This window comes from Notolabrus celidotus, chromosome 9, assembly GCF_009762535.1.
Source record: "Notolabrus celidotus isolate fNotCel1 chromosome 9, fNotCel1.pri, whole genome shotgun sequence".
NCBI classification, from domain to species: Eukaryota; Metazoa; Chordata; class Actinopteri; order Labriformes; family Labridae; genus Notolabrus; species Notolabrus celidotus.
In genome coordinates, this window is record NC_048280.1 from 30241878 (window position 1) to 30262761 (window position 20884).

The window sequence follows — 20884 nt, forward strand, 5'->3', positions numbered from 1 at the left end:
TTCATTATCTTTTGCTAAAGGTCCTTTCAACCACACATAACAGTTTTTATTCATTTCCCTCCTTTTATAACTTAGCTGGGTGCTTTTCAAAATCAGGAGCGATGGGTGCATTTGTTAAGGATTATTTAGAGCTTCATCTTTCAAAGAGAAATCAAATTCTGTGTGTAGATTTTTGTAATTCAGCTCGGTGTTCCTCTTCAACAGCTAACACAGAATATCTGTATGAGGTAAACACATCGTGCCAACCTTGGGTTGTGTTATCATGCAATTAAATCACTGGGTTAGCTGAAAACTTACTTTGAAGATAAACTATCATTTGGTTTTTATGTTTTTCTAATTCATCTTCTGAAAATTGAAGAAAGTTGTTCAAACAGCAGGGTTCAGTACGGCATGACAGCAGTAGCTCTCTGAGTTACTGGGCTCACAGTTCATACATCAGCACCAGGTAGTGTAGTTTGTGATCTATCCTGCTCTCCAGTTAGCACAGATAATTCATTCAACACAAAGTTAAGCTCTGGGAAGTTTCTGAATGCAGCTTACACTTAAAGGGACATTGATGTTTGGGTCAGGATTTCTTAGAATTAGCTCAAATATGCAATAAAATTGACCTCATCTGCACAGTTGATAGCCTAGCATCGGTGATGGTTTTTAACTTACTATTGACAAGTACACAACCAGTCAAAAGTTTGGAAACACCTTCTCATTCAAGGGTTTGTATTTTTTTTTTTTTTTAAACACTGTAGATGAATACCAAAGACATCAAAACTATGAAAGAACATATATGGAATTATTTAATTAACAAAAAAGTGTTTAAAAAACAAACCAGAATATGTTTTATATTTTAGATTCTGTAAAGCAGCCCCCTTTTTCCTTCATGACAGCTTTGCACACTCTTGGTATTCTCTCAGTCTGCTTCATGAAGTGGTCTCCTGGAATGGTTTCTAATTAACATGAGCCTTGCCAAGAGTTAATTTGTAGAATGACTTGCTTTCTTAATGTATTTGAGACCATCAGTTGTGTTGTTCAGAGGTAGGGTTAGTATACAATGGATAGCCCGATTTGACTACTGTTGTAATCCATATTATGGCAAAACCAGATTATTTCATAGTTTTGATGTCTTCAGTAAAATGAAAATGATTTGAATAAATGAAGCCCATTGAATTAGAAGGTGTGTCCAAACTTGTGACTGGTAGTGTAGCTCATTTTGAAAACATGTTTTGCTATCACTGTCTGTTTTGTGTTGACCACAGCATTGTCTTCATACCTGAGTATTATGATCCGGTCTTATAACTGTTACATCCTGCAAACCCAGGTTTCCTTCATGCCTTTGAATGCATTTTTGCAGCAGTTGGTTGAAACAAAGTGTATTTCATTTGTCGGGAAAATAGATATTTTAAAACGTCTAATTTAACCCTCTGCTGTTTCCTGTTTGTATTTAACTTAATAAGGATATCATATGACTTTAGCCTGGCTAGGACCAGTGTGAAGACAGAAGACGATAAGGTGTAACGCAAAGTAATAAAGTGTAGTGTAATACCATCTGACCAAAGGGTACAGTCATACAGTAATGCCAGATACACAGCATTATCTGTCTTTGCTAACATAATCTCCTACAAGCTAACAGCGTATACAATGTAAGGCAGTTATATAAATGTATATAAATAGAGCACACCTTCTTTTCACAACGCATAAATTCAACTTCTGTATGAGAAGTAAAATGTTATTCCTCATTTCAGAAGTCAAGGTCTCATTCAATTGCAAGACTTTTAAAAAATATTGTATCAAGTTCTCCTCTGAAAGGCTAGCTTGTTTTCAGTCTTTCACCTCTGCCTCTTTCACTCTCTCTGTGAAACACCCTGCTCTGCTCTCTATCCCTCTATTTCTAACTGAATTGGCCACAGATGATTGGAGCATCCATTACGTTGTTTTAAGCTATTTTCACCACCTTATTTGACCTCTGCATTGTTGGCAGCAGAAAATACTCCAGCCAATATCTCCATCGTCTCCTCTCGCTACTTTCTGTCTTTTACTCTCAAACACTATCATTTCAGCTCCCTTTTCTCATGGATTCATACACTCAAACACACAAGGACACGTACAGTCCTCAGCTCAGGCCAATGACAGAGGCCACTAAACCAAAGCTATGATAAAACGTAGCAGCTGTGGTTGAACAAAGAAAGGAAGAAAGAAAGAAAGACTGAGAAGGGAAAGACAGAGGGAGGTGAAGAGGTCAAACAGAGCCCTTAGAAACTTGATATTTGGTTTGAAAATGTGGCCCGCTTTGATGCTCCAAACAAGCCGTGCCCCTTTAAAGAAAAGCCAAAGCAAATGCATGTCCCTGATTTTAAAAAAGGATAGATTGAGATGTTTGGAGGGAAAATAACGAACAGAATGAGAGAGGAAAAAGGCTGGCCCTCTGACCTCCAGAATCCTCCCACTTTCTCCCTTTCTCTCAACCTTTCTCTCTTTTTTTCCCCCCCTTCTTTCTCTCTCCAGCCGTATCTCTCCAAACCCTCCAATTACAGTAATGAGTGGTTGAGAGCAAGGCAGAGAGAGGCTGTGCGTGACTGGGAGGATAGATGGGGAGGTGGTGGGAAGGATTGAAGAAAGAGATTCATCACTGCTTTTTATCTGCTATGAGTGTCACTCATCCCCCGACCCTGCGCTGATTGGTCAACGAAGATTAACAGCCAGGACCAGATGTCGGGACCTGGAGCGCTCTCTGTTGTCATACAGGCTCTGTGCCTGCTCATGTGTGGGCAAGTGGGCATGTGCATTCAAATGAAAGTGCTGCTCTCAACCAGAGCACCTTTTTGTAGTGTCAGAGCTGTGTTTGAACTGATGCACTGGTTAACCCTACATGCATCGTACTGAAACCCATGGCTGTGCATTCCCCTCATTATGAAATCAAAAGAAAAGGTATGAGCACATGTGATTTTATCACACTTCATGGAACACATTTTCTAAGATATCTCCATTCCTCTCTCACTACCAACACCAACATGGTCTCAGCAGATTTGTGTCTAACATGAATCTGGTCCTGCTGGAGGTTTCTACTAACTTGCTAAATGCTGCAAAGTGCTCTGCTCATGGTGGATTAAGATGAGATCAGGCTGAGTCCTGTCTATAAGATGGGACTAGATCTTGTCCTGTCTTGATGTTGGGTCTTTCTTAATAATAGAACATAGAGTACGGTCTAGACCTGCTCTGTTTGTAAAAGAATGATTTTGAACTATATGAATGAAGATTGATTGATTGATTGGCCACCAACTCTCATTATGTTTGAGGTTTAATGGCTCATGGAGCTCTTGGAACATCTAAAGTAATTTGAGATGGTAGCGTATGTTCTGATTTGACATTCAAGCTTAGTGAAGCAGAGTAGAGTGCAAAAATCCAAATCAGGAGGCTGTCAGGGTCAATAACTGGAAATCCAGAATAGGACCCAGAGTTTTGAATGTGAGCTGAATTGTGAATGTAATCTGAGGAAACTTTCACTCTGACTTTAGCTGGACTTTTTCCTGTCAGCCCTCTTGTAAAATTTCTGCAGGAAGTCGGGTGACTCAGTGTGTGTGACTCACTGAGTGAGTGGGAGAAGGGGTTACAGGATCGATTACAGTAGAATTTGGTGTATCATCCAGTCCACCTGTGGAACCAATATACATGTATAAGATGCAGAGAGTGGTATTATATTGTGTTACAGTATTTTACTTATTGGTGCTCAAAGAAGCAAGCGACAGGTTAGCAAGCGCAAAGCATTCTGGGATACAAAGCTAGGTGGACCTGGTCTAGCAGTGCCACTTTATAATGCTTTTCTCCCTCATCAACATTTTTTGTTTTGGACCTTTAATTGGAGCTAGTTTTTGCATTTTAATATAACTATTGCAGTAAATGGTCGTATTACTTGTGGAAACAGGCTAATGAACATTCACACAGTTGAAAAGAGGAGATTGAACTTTTCACCTCGCTTTAACAGCAACTCAATAGCATCAAAACTCTTGTTGCTCATCTTCCAGGGTTGTAGGATGTGTAGGCAATGTTTCTCTGCCGAAACTCAGTAGCAGTTTGCCTTAAAGCCCGACTGAGTTCATACCAGAGGGGGGGAAAGAAAACTAAAGTAAATCAAAGAAATGTTTCAGCTTCTTGAGGTTCTTTTTTCTCTTACAGGCATGGCAGGATTCTGACTAATGGTCTGAGAAACATCTAACACTTTGACCACTAAGTTATGACCCTTTTTTTTTTTCCACTTTTCCACATTGATCGACCAAATATTTGAAAAAGAATCTGAAAACTTCCAAGGCTCATAATGTTCACTTTAAGGTGCCCTTGAGGAAAAAAGAAGCTGCCCTGAAAATTGCAGATGTGTGCAGAGAAAAAATATAGCTTTTTTCCAAACCCTCATAATCAATGTAATCACTATGATGGAGTCAACATCGCATATCAAGGTGTTGGGCAACGTCTGAAGCCTGGTTCATGACACTTTCTGGCATTTTGACCAAATTTTCATGTCTAGCATGAGAAGAATTCATCATGATCTCTATCAGTCTGTGCCATGTGCTCGATGGCCTTTCACTTAAACAAGATTTCCCCCTTCCTGTGAATCACCAAATACTTGACATTTTTAGCTTGTAAATCATTCAGTGAGTCAGATAACACAACTATAGTAGGACCATGCTGCACCCTCCGAGCTCCATAGACTCCCCTCTTTCTTCCTGTGTGTGTGTTTGTGTGTGTGTGTGTGTGTGTGTGTGTGTGTGTGTGTGTGTGTGTGTGTGTGTGTGTGTGTGTGTGTGTGTGTGAGAGAGAATGTGTGTGTGTCATCACCACATCATCATACAGAGAGACCTAACTCTCCCCAGCTGCTGCCTGCCTGCTGCACCAGTCCAACGAGCTGAACCATGACTCTGGGATGGAAAAATAAAAAAGCTCACTTGTGGCATCAACCAGCTCTTGATTTGTTCTGCTTGTTGTGGATTGCGATGGTGGCCCCCCACCAAGCCTGGCAGTTTAACCCCCCTCTACCCACCACCCACCACCACCACCACCCTCAGCCACCCACCCTCCCTCTTTCATCTCCTGTTAATCCACTTTAACCACTTCCTCTCCTCCCACTACCCCCGTCCCTTCATCCCTCTCTCTATTCTGTTGCACTCTATTGCCATGACTGTTTATCAAAAAACACGAAGCTGTATAGGAAATACAAATGCTCCAGAGGCAACAAACAAGGGCTTACACATTGAAACCATGCAGAAATGAGTAATTATACAGCCTACAAACATGTACTTACATTGTGTTTTCATCTTTCATTTCACAATAATTCAGTCACAAGCATTTCAGGCACACAAATTCCTTGTGATGCAGTGTGGATAATCCTCTAAATCTCTGTTATTGATTTTTAATTGCATATAATCTATAATTACCTAAAAGGTATTTTTGCACATCTATCAAGTAGTGGTATGTATATCTTTCCCTTTCTTCTCTCTCTCTCTCTCTCTCTCTCTCTCTCTCTCTCTCTCTCTCTCTCTCTCTCTCTCTCTCTCTCTCTCTCTCTCTCTCTCTCTCGCTCTGCCTGCTCTCATTCTGTCGTACACCTGCCTCTCCTCTGAACTTGTCGTCTGTTCAGGAGACAAAGCTGGAGCATCCACGTGGGAGTGTGCATCTTTGTGAGCGCCGTGTTGTGTGTTTTTTTTGTTTCCTTCAAAGAGGGTACCTGCTCAAATGAGGGTCTGATGACGCTCGCTGTGCACGCTCCGATGTACATGCTTGTGTGGTCGCAGGGCAACGTCGCTCCCTCCTCTCTCTGTCTGTCTGTCTGTCTGTCTGTCTGTCTGACTGTCTGTCTCTGCCTCTGCGTTTGTTACAGCTTCAAAGCTCTCCCTAAAATAGGCTTTTAATCATAGTTTGGTGTGTGAGTGGCGCGGCGGTTAGGAGCTATAAGAAGAGGCTGGGCGTATTTTTAGCAGGCAGAGAGAGGGAGAGGCTGGAGCTGCGCTGGAAGCCTGGAAGAGGCCGATTACAGAGGCCAAGCCCCGATCAAGACCTTCTCAGATGGCCTTGAAGCAACAGGCACTCCCCCCTCATTCCCTCTCCCTCCTCCTTCTCCTCCAGACCACATGGGAGTTGTGTTTGGTCTGGCTTGATTTAGGCAGGGCTGGATGGCGAGGCTGACCCTGAGATAGCCTACAGTGAAAGGCATACAAATGTCAAAACTCAGACTGCACAGGCACAAGCACATTTTGCACTTTGTATACCAACAAAGACTGTTTCTGCACAAAAAGCTCGTTTTATGATGTTGATATTACTTTCCAAAGAACTATAAACTGTCAGGTGTTGATTTCGAGCTTTCGCACAGCATTAAGTTTCTCTTCTTTTCCCATCCTTGGTGCCTCATTGAGGTGAAACACTTTAAATATCTAAGTTTTGTCTGGTTTCCCTTATTGCAAGAAACCAGCACATTCATATTCTCCTTTTCACAAACACTGCGTGTGTTGTAGCTTGTTATGGTGTATCATCCTCTTGATGTTTTTGTCTGAAGTTGCATTATCGTTTAGGGACTGAGTGAAAGCTCTCCCTCGTGGAGCACTCAAGGACACGCCGGCGTCCAACACTCAAACACTTAGTCTGGTAAACAGCAAACTCACAAGACACACAAGAAGAAAACTAACAAATCAATGAGAGGAGTCTAATGGGAAATTTGTAGTTTCAGGCAGTAGCTTCCCGTCTCAAGTCTCAGATGTTAAAACTTCCTGTCCTGAATTAAATAGAAAAGCGTCTAAGATAGTCTTTCCCTTGACTGAATGATCTCACAATGAAAACAATCTCCATGTATTTAAGTCGGGGAAAGTAACTAAGTACGTACACCCAAGTACTTTACTGTGCTTCAATTTGAAGGTAGGCTAATGGATCTGTGTACTGGACACCTGTGGATAGAGTGCAAAACCTCTTAACATGAGTCAAAATATAGATCCTCCTGATCAGATATTACTACAATACAAACAATGCCTTCAATGAGAGGACAGGACAGTGGAGAGAGAGAGAGAGAGAGAGAGTGGAGGATGACATATGGTAAAGGACTGCAAGCTGGAATCAAACCTGGGCTGCTGGCTTCAAGGACTATAACCTGTGTGTGAGGTTTGCAATTTAGCAGGACAAACTAACACCTCGACCCTTGTGTTTTTCTAAGAATTGATTTGACTGTTTACTTCTCTTATTTTTAAAAAAGAAAACTCTTTAATGGAGGTCTTTTTTAAAAACACACTTAAATGAGAAAGATGGACACCACTCTTATGTCTGTGAGCTAAACGTGAAGCTACAATGAGATAGTTAGCTTAGCTAAGCTATGTCACAACCGTTTACACCTCAGTTTTGAAGTCTATAAAAAGAAGTTCAAAAGCAGGTTAAACAGAGAGCTATAGAAAATGACAGACAGCTTTTGGTACTTACAGGCAGAGCCAGGCTAATAGTTTCCACCTGCCTACAGGCTTTTTGCTAAGCCAACTGTCTGTTAGCAAAGAATCTGACTTTTTTTAGTGTGTTTCTTAATTGCTAGTTAAGAAACTTTGAGATTATTTAGCACTTTTTTGCCACAAAACCTTGAATTCACAGTAATAAAGATAAATAATGAAATGAATGGGACATAACCCAGTGATCATTTTCAGTTGAAATAACATTTAAAAAAACGTCTCCATCACCAACTTTGAAAAGACCTTCAAAAATGATGAAAAGTGAACATTTTTTTCAACATCTAATTGTAGATGTTGATTCAACATGTATGTTTAAACTATATTTCTCAACAGGAAATATTCTTTTTGTTGCAAGATTCATGACACAGTCCCACTAATTTTAGAGTGTTGTCAAGCTGCATTTCTTAAATACAGTGGTAAAATGATTGTACAAGTGAGCAGGGTGTGACAGTCAAGATCAAAAAATAGTTGGCACAACTTGTGCAGCACTTACTCGCAAGCCCAACCCTCAGACCTATCATGGTATGTAATATAACTAATGTTACATACACGCTTGCATCCAGGGGTCTTCCTGCCTTCGTGGTTGGAGTTGCACTGCCCAAGTTCCTGAACATATGCAGTCATCTTTTTTTTCTTCTTCTGTAGAGATGAAATAGCTCCCTATACGCTGCCTCTGGACCCTCTTATATACATCACGTGGCTCATGCAGTGCAGTGTTCATGACTGAAGAATAAGATGAAATGTAGTCTTGGTATGGACGGTTGGAAATAGTTGAATAGTTGGTCATCCAGACCTGATTTCATCCTTTTTCAACTATATTTTGAGGTTCAAATCCTGGTGAGTGCTCACTGGGAACAGCTGCCTAACTGTGCTTTGTAAAATGACCAGAGGAAATGTCAAGCATAACCTTCAAAAGCTGTGGTTAATGAGCTCAGAAGCGCACATGTTCAGCTCTGCTATGGCTCCTTTAAAGCACAGCCATACATGTATTATTTATATGCATCAGTCAGACTTTATATGATTCATCTCATTTCTGCAAAATAGGATAAACAAAAGTTTTCTTCTTGCAAGTGCTCAACCCATTTTTATGCAAATAATCCACCCACACCTTTACAGACGCAAACGTCTGTCTCTCACTCTTTGTTGTTTTTTATTACCCTCCTTTATCACTGCCTCGCACCCATCTGAAGACAAACACACCCACACACGGTGAAGAGGTCCTGTACAGTTGTGATCTCTGATCATCTTTGTTTCAGATGTTGCTGACCCGGTCAGCCCCTCTGAGCCGTCTGTCTTTTATACTCCAGCTTTCTTTTTTCTGTCCCTTTGTTTTCATTTCTCCTGTCATCTGTTGGAATTATTAAACCCTCCCTCATCTCGTCACAACGTTTTAAATTCACAATCTTTTATTTATGTTCTTCTTTTCTTCTGTTGTCTCTTAGCATCAAAGGCCTTGTAATTTAACCCAAACTGTCTTTACACACACTTACACACATTGCCTGCTTTTTAATATGATGGAAAAGTCCCAAAACAATCCTCATTTAAACCTTGAAATAGCTCGCAAATGTCTGGCATGAAGTGTGTAAAGTTAATATTGTGCTGATTCATTTGCTTGGAACTGCAGTTAAAGAGTCATGTGGTATATGTTCAGTTCAAAGGTAGTCTCATTTGTTGGCTCTTAACAGTTGAATTTCTATGAACAGAGGAATGACTCTTGTGTGTTTCATTCTTTATATGAATATCCTTCACAAATTATACACACAGAATTGAAACACACACGTTTGAGATTACCCAGTGATGGACCTCAGGTGTGGACAGTCTTGTTTGTGTTACAGAGGAGCCCTCACACAGCAGGTGGCCTCAGGGCTGCCTCAGTGTGGTGGCAGATGGTAAGTGTACCTGCCCCAATCACCTCTCAACAACAGAGCCACCGATCACTTCCAACACGCCTCCCAGTGCAAAACACGGCCCCTCTGCTGGTAGAGACTTTCAAATCACTGAGCAGGTACCTTGGAGAACTGCTCTGAGTGAAAGCATGTGTACAAAGTGTGTGTATGTAAGTGTGTGTGTGTGTGTGTGTGTCTGTGTGTGTGTGTGTGTGTGTGTGTGTGTGTGTGTGTGTGTGTGTGTGTGTGTGTGTCTGTCTTTGTTAAGACAAATGCAACGTGTCTTTTATTCTGTCTATGTTCATGTGTTCAGATGTGCACTGATTTGTGTGTACAGCCACCACGTGCCGAGATACAAGTATGTGTGTATGTGTGTGTGTGTGTGTGTGTGTGTGTGTGTGTGTGTGTGTGTGTGTGTGTGTGTGTGTGTGTGTGTGTGTGACTGGATAAAAGTGTGTCAGCTCTGGAGGTTTTTTTTGCCCGGCTGTGTGGAACAGAGCAGATGTGCTCAGCTCTCCCCTGAGGATCCCTCTCTCCCTTTCTCCCTCTATCTCTCTGTCTGTCTGTCTCTCTCTCTTTTTCTCCCTCCCTCCGTCCCTCTCTCCCTCTCTCGCCCTCTCTCTGTCTTTCCTCACTCACTCTCATCAGACTCCCTCATCCGTACATACCCTCTAATGTTTATACACGGCTGCTCTTCAGATAATAAGCTGATTTGGGTACTTATCCTCCTTCCTTCCTTTGCTTACTTATTCCCTCCTTTCCTTTATCGCTCTTCATCCATCCTTCTGTACTTCTCACAGCATGTCTCTTTTAATTTTCCAACCACATCATAACATGATGAGACAGACTTTGTTGTCAGTCATGTTTGATGCGTGTTTAAGCCGGTGATCTGTGGGGTTTAAGTGGAGGGTGTAACGTGTGAGGATGGTTCAGATGTTGTTATGGAGCTGTTTGGACTTCACAGAACTGTTCTGTATTCAGGTCTTCAAACTTTAATATTTGGTACGTGTACACATCAACTATTCCGATTCAAAGTAAATCATTTCAGAGCATGTTGTCAGCTTTTACTCTTCTTGCAAAAGTTCTGCATAAAGACTCGAGCCACAGGGGGGCATTATTTTATGTCATGTGTTGCGTGAAATTGGAAAAACATTTGAAATTTTAATTTTGATAGGAGGCTTTTTCAAATCATCATGGGGTGCATCTGGCCACAGGCTTCAAAATAACGATGCCAGTAGGCCTGATCATATCACACCAGTGTTTTAACGAAGCTCTGCTGTCATCAAGCCTTTATACTTACATATTGATCATGCAATGGTGTAAAATTTGTGTCCCAGTGTGAAATTTCAGACGAGCTAAACACACAACAGGAGTTTCACACACATACAAGCACACACACACATGCCCTGCCTGTTCTGCTAACTCACAGCGATCCTGTCACGCCTCTGTAAGGCCTCTGGTTCTACCTACTGGCACAGTGGAGGGAAGACTACCCCCCACCATCGCTCCTCAGTGACATTTATATTGAAGCTTGACTCTTCAGGGGTGTAAATATTGCGCCTGTAACTTGTCATGCTGTATGAAAAGGTTGAATGTTTCAGTGTTTCATTCGGCTGACTCTTTCATCTGAAGCAACGTACAGTTAAGAATGAGTAAAGCAGCAGAGATGATCTAGACAGGAGGGAACCGCACAAATCAGCTTCATGGGACATCTAAGCTGACCACAGAGCACAAAGAGGGGCATAGAGGCAGATCTTTTTATTATAAATAAATAAAAACTCAGCAGACTTTATTAAAAGTTCAGAAAGGAACATCTTTATCACTCGTGACAGTAAGAGTGTTTTTGGTGTGTTGAATTGGTCTTTTGAAAATGTCTCATGGGTTCATTGCCATTTCCTTATTTATCTTGGAAACAACAGTCCACAAAATCATTCTGACTCCCAGTCCTCTTATCAGCTGCCTCTCTATTTTTTAAGCACATCACATGTTCTCCATCATGATGGATTTTGTGCTGTTGTGAAGCCACTCTACAGGCTCCCTCGGTTTCTTTCAGGACTTATCATACATCTTCAAAGTTAAGTGTGTTTTCTCCATTTTATGCACCACTTTGTTGTTAAAGTGGTCTTGTGGTTGGCATGAGTAACTCAAGTGAAAGCAATGTTGTCTAATTGTTCATTTAATTCTGCTAACACTTCTAAAGAGGGATCACCTTTCACTTCAAAACAAACTCTGGGAAGATCTAAAGCTGACCTTCATTCTAGTGACATCAAGGGCTTCTTAATATTTAAATACATACACCGCCAAGGTTTTGGAATAAAACTCACTTCAATTTCTTTCATCTCTCTCTCTCTCACTCACACACGGCTCCTTTATCAGAGCTGCCTCCTCCATGTATGTAAGTCTATTCAGACCCAACTAGGCCACAGCGTCACATGAGCAGTTAGTCTCACCATAAATCACACCACTTCCTGCTGTTGCCTCCCTGGATTTCAGCTGCTATTTTCAGTCTGGAAAATGGGGAGAGAAGTGAAAATATTCATGCTGTAGAAAACAGAGAGAGAAACATTCAATTTATGAGCTCGCATTACGTGCAGACGGCTGTCGTCGCTTTGCGTTTTGCACACATTCTATCAGCGCAGATGAAGGGAGAGAGGGGCGGAGGAGAGGGAGAACAAGGTGACACTACAAGCAACACGAGTGTGGATAATGAAAACTAAACACCATCCTTTCTCTCGTTCCTCCCGTCGCTGTCTTGCTTTCTCATCTGCTCTGCCCCACTAGTTTGTCTGTATGCTAGTCAGGGGATTTGAACAGAGTGTGTGTATTCGGGCGTGTGTGTGAATGTGGGAGTGTTTGAGAGTGAACAATAGAACAGGGGGTGCATCTTTTTGAAATTTTGATGAAAAAAAGTCAGCTGTGTTTTTTTTTTTTTCAACACACCCTGCAGATGGGCCCGCAGAGAGAACATTTTGTGATTTTGTCATAATCTTTTGGAGATTGTTTGTGTCGGTGCATGAGCAGGAAGATGAGAAACAACCCCAAAATATGAGCAATCCCAGAATAAATTCATAAGTCCTGAGATAAATCACAGAGATCCACCTATGTGATGCTAAAGAATCAATAAGAGAGCTTCCAAAGAGGCTCATATATCTGTTCATAGTCTGAGCAATTGCCTAATCAGAGTAAAGGCCTCATTTAGAGCTTGTATTAAAATGCGATCTGCATCTGAATGTGCACCCAAGATAATGAACAATCTCCTCACCTCAGCAGATTTACTCTCATTATTAGGATGCATTTATAAGCAACCCTAAGCTCTGTCTGCATTCTGTCCACGTTGTTGCTCAGATCCCACTTTCAATTTGCTATAATGCAACTTAGTCCAACTCTAAATCCCTGTTTTGTTGTATGCAGATGCTCCGTCTGGACAGATTAAGCTGCTCTTTCTTAATGCTGCAGTGCTGATTGGATGAGTCCTTTAACAATATTTGGAATAAAAGCTGTGTTGAACGGAGGCAAAACACAATTTACGTTGTTTTCCAAAACAAGCCCAGTCGATTTCCTCAATTTGATAATGACCAGCCTTAATGGAGTTTTTATTGAACAAGTGTCTGAATACAAACGTCCTGGCATCTGGCTCAATAACAAACTCACATTAAAGTGCAGGCTGATTGAAGCTGTATGAGATTACTTTTTTACACACATGGGAAAAAAAATCTGTGACTGTGCAGATTGTGCTGATTTGCAAATGTTGCTATCAGTCAAGAATTAAGTTTGCATCATCTGTGTTCATTAATATACTCTTACTTTAAAAGCTCTGAGTGCTGCCTTAGCCCTGCTGCTGGCTTCAAACACTTCCATGCATTGTTCATCAAATCAAGAGCTGGAAGGCCGAGAACATCATTGCCTCTTGTTTATTTACACAGCTTTTTCCAAACAGACGACCGCCTTATCTCACTTCTGACGTGCAGATCTGGAACTTATCAGACTTGGCCTGAGACCTCAGCTCCAGGTCCTTAGAGTAAATACAGAGCTTGGGAAGCTTTCAGTGCAGGAAGAGTTTAAAGCAGATCTTCAAGCACGATACTGAGGGTGGTTTGAACAAACTCATTAGGACCTGATGAGCTTTCTGAGAGCTTTGAGGAAAAATGCTGTTATTTCACAACTTCAGTTTTGTTGTGTGAATATGATCTTGCTTTAATTGGATGTCTTAATGTGAAGTTTCTATCTTTGAATGGGGGGAATCTTATTTCTGAGTGTGTGTGGACTCTTTTAAATGCACTGCCATACTTCTACTCTCGTCAGCCGACGACATCAACAACAGCGTAAATGGTATCAAATTCAATTTTGTAACCACTTTAATAGAATAAGAGGACTGTCTGATTCAATTTCAATTTCAGAGCTTTGTTAGCAGGAATGTATTATAAAAGCAATTTTGCCAAAGCATGATTCGATCAATAAATGGGCGACACAAAGAAATGATAACTATCTACTACTTGCAAAACATTGACAAAAGTGTTTAAATCAGAATGAGAGCACGGTTTATTGCCAAAGTGGTTGACTCATACAAGGAATGTGTCTTTGTGTTTCGGTACAAACAGTAGCAAAGGGATTCAAAAAGAAAGTTAGTAAAAAGTAGTCTGTACTGTCAACAGATTTCATAAAATGAAAAAATAAACAAAAAAAGTATTAAACAATGTAATGTCATTTTTAGTTTGCAATTGTTTTTTTGGATCCAAAACAATGAGCTGAAACGTGCTGAAATGCAACAAAGAACTGGTGCAAGCTTAAGTATGTCAACTTTATGTTGGCCTGTAACCTTGTTAAGTTTTTCCATTAAACACAGACTTTTTGTCTTTTTTATTCCCTTATATGAGAGACAGGACAGTGGATAGAGTAGGAGTCTGGGAAGAGAGTGGATTGACATCCAGCAAAGAGGCCGGGTTTTAATTGAACACCCCTCCACAGACACACACACACACACACACACACACACACACACACACACACACACACACACACACACACACACACACACACACACACACACTTTAAGGACTACAGCATAGACTGTATAAATACATGGAAGTAGCCTCAGTGACATCATCCACAGATTTCTAAGAAGGCGTTTTAGAGTCAAATGATGGCGTTCGCCATATTGGAAGTGCTGACTGAAACAAGCTTTCCTTCAAACTAGAATCAGATAGAGAGGTGAAGTTAAGGTTGACCTTAAGCTTCCTACCAAACAGCTACAACAGGCCCGGCTGTCCATCAACGTAGCCATGCCCCTAATTAAGAAAATCAGTTCACTGTCAATCATTATATCTTCAAAACAGATTAGTTATGAAATAGGAACAGTGTGTAGAAATAAATTAATTAGCTCTTCAGACCACATTTGTTTATAAACCAGGTAGTAGATGTGTTGAATTTTGCTGTAATGTTAGGGTGTTAATGAGGTTTCCTTGGCTTTTGCAGCCAGACTCAATTGGACACTCGAGGAACTGCAGTTTTTTGCACTTTCGCGTTGGTTTCATGTCTTGGTACCAGAGGTTTCCACTTGGACAACAGCCTCTGTAAATGGGGGGACAAATGATCCTAGACTTTTTCATTTTTAATGGTCTGATGAGAGCAGATTTAATGACTGAATGAAGGAAAGCAGGAATGCAAATTTTAAGAAGTGGATAAAAGATAAAAATGGGCTAAATCGCTGCAGGTGATGACTGCAGCATCTGAAAGTGGAGTCAGAAAACACACAATTAAATGAAAAGCACAGACGTGGATAAGATGTACCTTGCACACTGAAACAGATCCCCTTAAATTAAGATGATGTGCTTAGCAGCTATGTATTATCTGTTATGTAATAATGCATCTCTGTGTCTCTCTCTGCAGATGTTTTGGACAGCATGGCGAGGTTCAGTGTTCAGGGAGTTAGCAACTACAGCATGCTGACTCTGTCCGATCATGAGAGGGTTCTGTACGTTGGAGCACGGGAAGCGCTGTTTGCCTTGGACCCCAACGACATCAGCAGACAGCTCAGACCACAGGTAAGACACGCACAGAAGCACATACACACACTTTAAAGGTTTTATTTTCTGACACTTAAGGCGATTAAAATTTTAAAAGTTAAATACAGACAGGGAAGGATTTCAAGAAAAATAATTATGCCCACATCACTGCCTGACTAACTGTCAGTGCAAACACCCACACACTGTGAGATGCTTTTGTAGAAATGCAAGAAATGAAATGATAACACATAAGATTTAATATCACACAGCGTCATGACGGACAGCTCAGGAACAAAAAGCTAATCTCATCCACACTGCCTGAATACTGAGCGCCGAGGAGATAAACACACATTTCAAATACTTCATTTAAACACACCAAATTCAATTATGATATTAAATGTGATATAATTATTACAGAAAAGCATAAAATATGACAGAGGTTCTGCTTGGATTAGCAGGAAAGAAAAGAAAAATAAAGCATAATCTATGCTTCTTCCACTTTCTTTGCTGCCTATTAACTTGAAGGCTGACCTTATTCTTCTTTCTTTAACTCATTTATGGACTCTAGGACGTTTAAGAACCCACACACACACACACACACAAAACCCTGGCACATAATCAAAGAACCAAATAATACCATAATGAAGTCCACTGAGTCATACTAGCTTTTTGGTATTTTATTGGTCTGGCCTGTAATTCCTTTATTAAATCTTCAGGCCTTGTTGAAGCTATAATGTAAGAACTGTCCCGCAATTTAATATCTTCTCAAAATGAATTAAAGTGTCCTTCTTGAGAGGTCGAAGATATAATAAAGAGGATTAATTGTTGCAGTTAGCTAAGAAAACTGCAGAAAACAGCTTTGCTTCTTGTTTGACCTGCATGGATCATTTCATTTTTTATCGGTTTGTTGTTTTGTTTTTTTTGAAAGACTGAAGTAGTAATGACAGAGAAAACGAGTTGTTTGACCAGAGAGTGTATAATACAGACATTTCTGAAGAGGCATTATGCAGCTCAATGACGGCCTTTACCATGTTGGAAATGCTCAGTGTAACCAACTTCCCACAAGTCTAGAAACCAGCAAACAGCTTCGACACGGCTACCTGTCAGTCAAATTAGCCACATCCCAAATGAGGCTTGATGGATGAGTCTGTAGAACCCCCATATCCAGGCCTGCTGTTAAACAGGCACTGTAATATGGGTTTTGATGGGGTTGCCCCTAGGGATGGGCAATGCTTTTAGCGTATTCGAATATTCTTTAACTTAAAAATTGAAGAGTTACTTCAAATATTTTCTCATTTTAAAAGTACAATTTTTCATTGTTATTACCGGTGCCTGGTTGTAATACGGTATTCCCGCCAGAAGGTGGCTGTAGAGCATCTTAACCCTGTTTGCTAACCGCATTTAGTAACAGAAGAAGAAGAATGCTAACTGCATTAAATGAGGCATTTTTCGGCCGCAGGAACTTTACCCCTCAATTAGGGACTTTACCCCTGAACTACGTGCATTTCGACCTGAAGAACCAGGGTCTAAATTTAGTTCAGGGGTAGATAATCACCCACCTGAAAAGCCACTGCTTGGGGGGTAGTACTTTTCAAAGGTCCTGGGACTTTCGTTTGAACGTAACGGTGATTGTGGAGTTTACACAGTTGTTGAAACACAGAGGGAGTTCCTGGGAATGCATACTAGTTTAGATTGTTATTAAGATTTAGAAATATTATTCATTATAATTTTTTTTCTCCATACGTCACTGGCCTGATTTGCACAATCTATAAGGGACTTCAGCCCGTGGTCGAAGCACAGACAACAATGGGGGCAAAGGAACCTTTTAGTTCCGGGGGAAGTAGTTATGGGGTCTAAAAGACCCCGGAACTCTTGGTCGAAATGTACCTATAACAAAAGAAGAAAACATTAGCGACAGTCGCAGCGATTTTCTCCATTTCTGAATCTCTCTGTATTTCCAGAGACTGAGCATGGCTGTAAAATGTAAACATACACTCCACGCAACGTCACAGAAACACAGACATACAGATCAAGACAGACGCTGTCAGTCTGCTGGGGGGGTGATTATTTGAATAATCGTTGAATAGATGCCAATGATTATCAAACAGTATTGTGTCTTGAAATGCCCATAGTTGCTGCTTGGTTTTAACATTGTAAAACCATTATGTAGGGTATGTAATGGAAAAATATTACCTATTCAACTTGTACTGCAAAGTTATCCAACAAGACAAATATAAAGGAAACAAAGAATATCATCAGTTAATATCACATGTAATATTGTTTCAGTTGTAGTCCTTTGTGATTACAAAAGCCTTGCACTTAAAGATTATGTTTCAATGTTAACTTTCTAGTTGCTAGCTCACAGTGTTAGCACCAGCTTACCACTTAATATGCTTTCACAACTGTTACAAGGGAATAAATAATAATGCTGAAATAATATACAGACCAGCATGTGGATGATTATACTGTAGCCTAATGCATCCCATGTTTGTAGTTTGTTATGAAAGTTAGCCTTTATGTTAGCCAAGGTAGCTAGTTCTGAAGGCCTGTGAATAGTGTGTTTAGCCAGTAGAAGCTTCAGTTGCTATGGCTCTAGAAACAAGACAGAGCTTTTTAAGTGATTGTTAAAGGAAACTCTAAAGTTGCAATTGAACACTTAAACAGTTGTTTAAAATAACACTTTTGATCAATAGATGCATTTTTATGTATTGTTTTTAAGACTTATCAAATAAAGTTATATCATTTCTAGGCTTCATTGAAGCATGAAAATCCTCAACAGAAACGAGGCACCAACCTGTTTATATAATGTCAGCATGATAACCTTAAACTCCTTTTAAGATTAAGACTTTTAGTTCAGCAACTTTTACGCATTTTGGACTTGGTTCAAATGTTTTCTCACAAATTGCAAAGTTATAACTTCACTTGGACATTTTTAATGTCATCTGTGACTAAATGCTTCCAACAGTAATAGTGTTAGTAAGCTGCCAACATTAAGATCGTAAAGTGTCTGCCTATTGGCTCAATATTTCACTCCTATCAGCACAAACACATCCACTGTGAATGTGTGGGAGTACACAGGCAATTACACACACATACACACACTTGCTCATACACTTTGGCTGTGTTTCTCTGAGTTTATGATGCACTTATTTAATCCACTTTTTTATTGTCCTCGTTTTAATTTGTATAACTTGTTTTCCTGCAATCGCTCGGGATGAACCTGTTTCTTAGAAGTGCTCTATAAATACCTTTGACTTGACCTGAAACACACACTTACACATACATTGTTGCTGAAGCCTCTGAGGCTCATTCTGCTTTTGCTTCTCTCCTTCAATAATTGGTCCATATTGCAATCAATACAATTACAGCAGTGCAATGGAGGTGTAGTGAGCAGCCTGCAGTGGTTTGGGGGATTGTTATCTGATTTACCGCCTTAATGAGCAGTTATAAGATTCACACACACGAACACACACTATACACACACACATCACAGGCCCAAGCTGTTTGAGTGAGGGTTATGAGTCTTACAGTAATGATAAGACCACCTGTTGTCGGCCCCCAGTGTGCAATGTGGAGGGAAGAAGCAACACAGAAAAATGACAGCATGAGGACAAGGGAATAGTGCATCCCCTCTGTCACCATCTGCCCATCACTCCCTCACCCCTCCTCCCCCTTCCGTCCTTTCACAGCACCTCTCTTTATTTCTTTGCTGCTGTCATACTTGCTGTCTCTCTTCATTACTTTCATGTCTCTCTTTCTGCTCAGATTTTTTTCTGGGGATATTTTTCTCTGGGTTCTAACTGTTTTTTTTCAGCACACAGCTCCTATTCCTGTCTGAAGTGCTCCCTTTTACATTATTTACATCTGTTCCTTCTACAAAACTGCAGATACAACTTTGGCTATATATGCAACAGAAATGCACTCCTTCACCTTCATCCTGCTTTTTAAAAGTAGCAAACATTCAAATGGTTCACATTTGGCTCAGATATCTACTGTTTTAGGACCTCAGTCAACTCTGTGTTACTCTCTTAAATCCAGTGTTCAATTAAAGCCCTTTTTAAACTCATTTGCTACTGCCCCAAAGCTCTGGATGTATTATTTGCATGCATGAGAGAACACATAAGCACTGGCTTTTAAAAATGTTGCAACCAAGTGGCCGTGTAATAGCATTAAGGAGGTGCTTCCTAAAATAAAAGTTCTCACTTTATTTTGAATGATGGAAACCTTATCTCTGATTTACACACTCATTAACCAAAATGACTTTCTGCGATGTGTCTCACACAAAGTTTGGTAGCTGTATCTGAAGGCACTAATGGTAACAGAGTTAAGTATAGTCTAAAAGCTGTTTCTTATTGTTAGTGCATAGCTCTAATGGGAGGCAGAGGACATTAATTTTGTAGATATGCCTTTGTGGGCCATTAGTCTGTAACTCTAAAAGCTAATACCTGTCCCCTTACTGCAGCCTGATTTGTGTTTGTAAAATACCTGATCATTGTGGAGGGAAATGAGGAGGAGATGTCTCCAATGAGATCATAAAAGTAGACAGTGACGACTGAGAGTTCCTTGGGTACACATAAACTGCAGGTGCTGCTTTGCCTCATTTTATCTCTCTCTTAAAACTGGAGTGTAACAGTTAAACCCACAGGTTCTATGTAATGTATCACAGCCACTGATGCTGATGATTAATTCAGTTTTTAAATCTTAACATTTCTAAGTTATAGTGACCATGTTTTGAGGTTGAAAAGGGAACTTAAAGCAGACAGAGTTCAGGTGAATATCATGAAGTATTACAGTAAAATACACAATTATCTCAGATGTTCTAACTCAGCAAGAAAGACATGTTTGGTATCTTAAAACATTTTAGTGCTATATACACTACCAGTCATAATTTTAGACACACCTTCTCATTCAATGGTTTTCATTTATTTTAATTATTTTCAACATTGTAGATTAATACTGAAGACATCAAATCTATGAAATAATCTGGTTTTGTTATAATCTGGATTACAACAGAAGTCAAATCGGGCTATCCATTGTGTACTAACCCTACCTCTAAACAACACAACTGATGGTCTCAAACACATTAAAAAGGCAAGTCATTCTACAAATGAACTCTTGACAAGGCTCATGTTAGTTAGAAACCATTCCAGGAGACCACTTCACGAAGCAGACTGAGAGAATACCAAGAGTGTGCAAAGCTGTCATGAAGGAAAAAGGGGGCTACTTTACAGAATTTAAAATATAAAACATATTCTGATTTGTTTTACACTTTTATGTTAATTAAATAATTCCATATCTGTTCTTTCATAGTTTTGATGTCTTCAGTATTAATCTACAGTGTTTCAAATAATTAAAATAAATACAAACCCTTGAATGAGAAGGTGTTTCCAAACTTTTGACTGGTAGTGTATTTTCAGGTTGAAAAGTAGTCGGTGTAATCAGTCTCACTTTGAAACCACAGTTTATACCAGTACAATATACAGCAATAAGCCATTGTTTGATTGCTGCTGGTTTGAATCCAGTGAAGTATACCAGA

General features: G+C 40.1%; 1 protein-coding gene across 1 annotated transcript in view; it reads left to right on the forward strand.

The window, feature by feature from the left end:
• The window catches only part of sema4c (sema domain, immunoglobulin domain (Ig), transmembrane domain (TM) and short cytoplasmic domain, (semaphorin) 4C), a 114811-nt gene that overhangs the window by 64761 nt on the left and 29166 nt on the right, over positions 1-20884 (forward strand). Inside the window, exon 4 of the mRNA XM_034693048.1 lies at positions 15233-15387. Coding sequence (XP_034548939.1) covers positions 15233-15387 — 155 coding nt within the window. The remainder of the gene's footprint in view (positions 1-15232; positions 15388-20884) is intronic.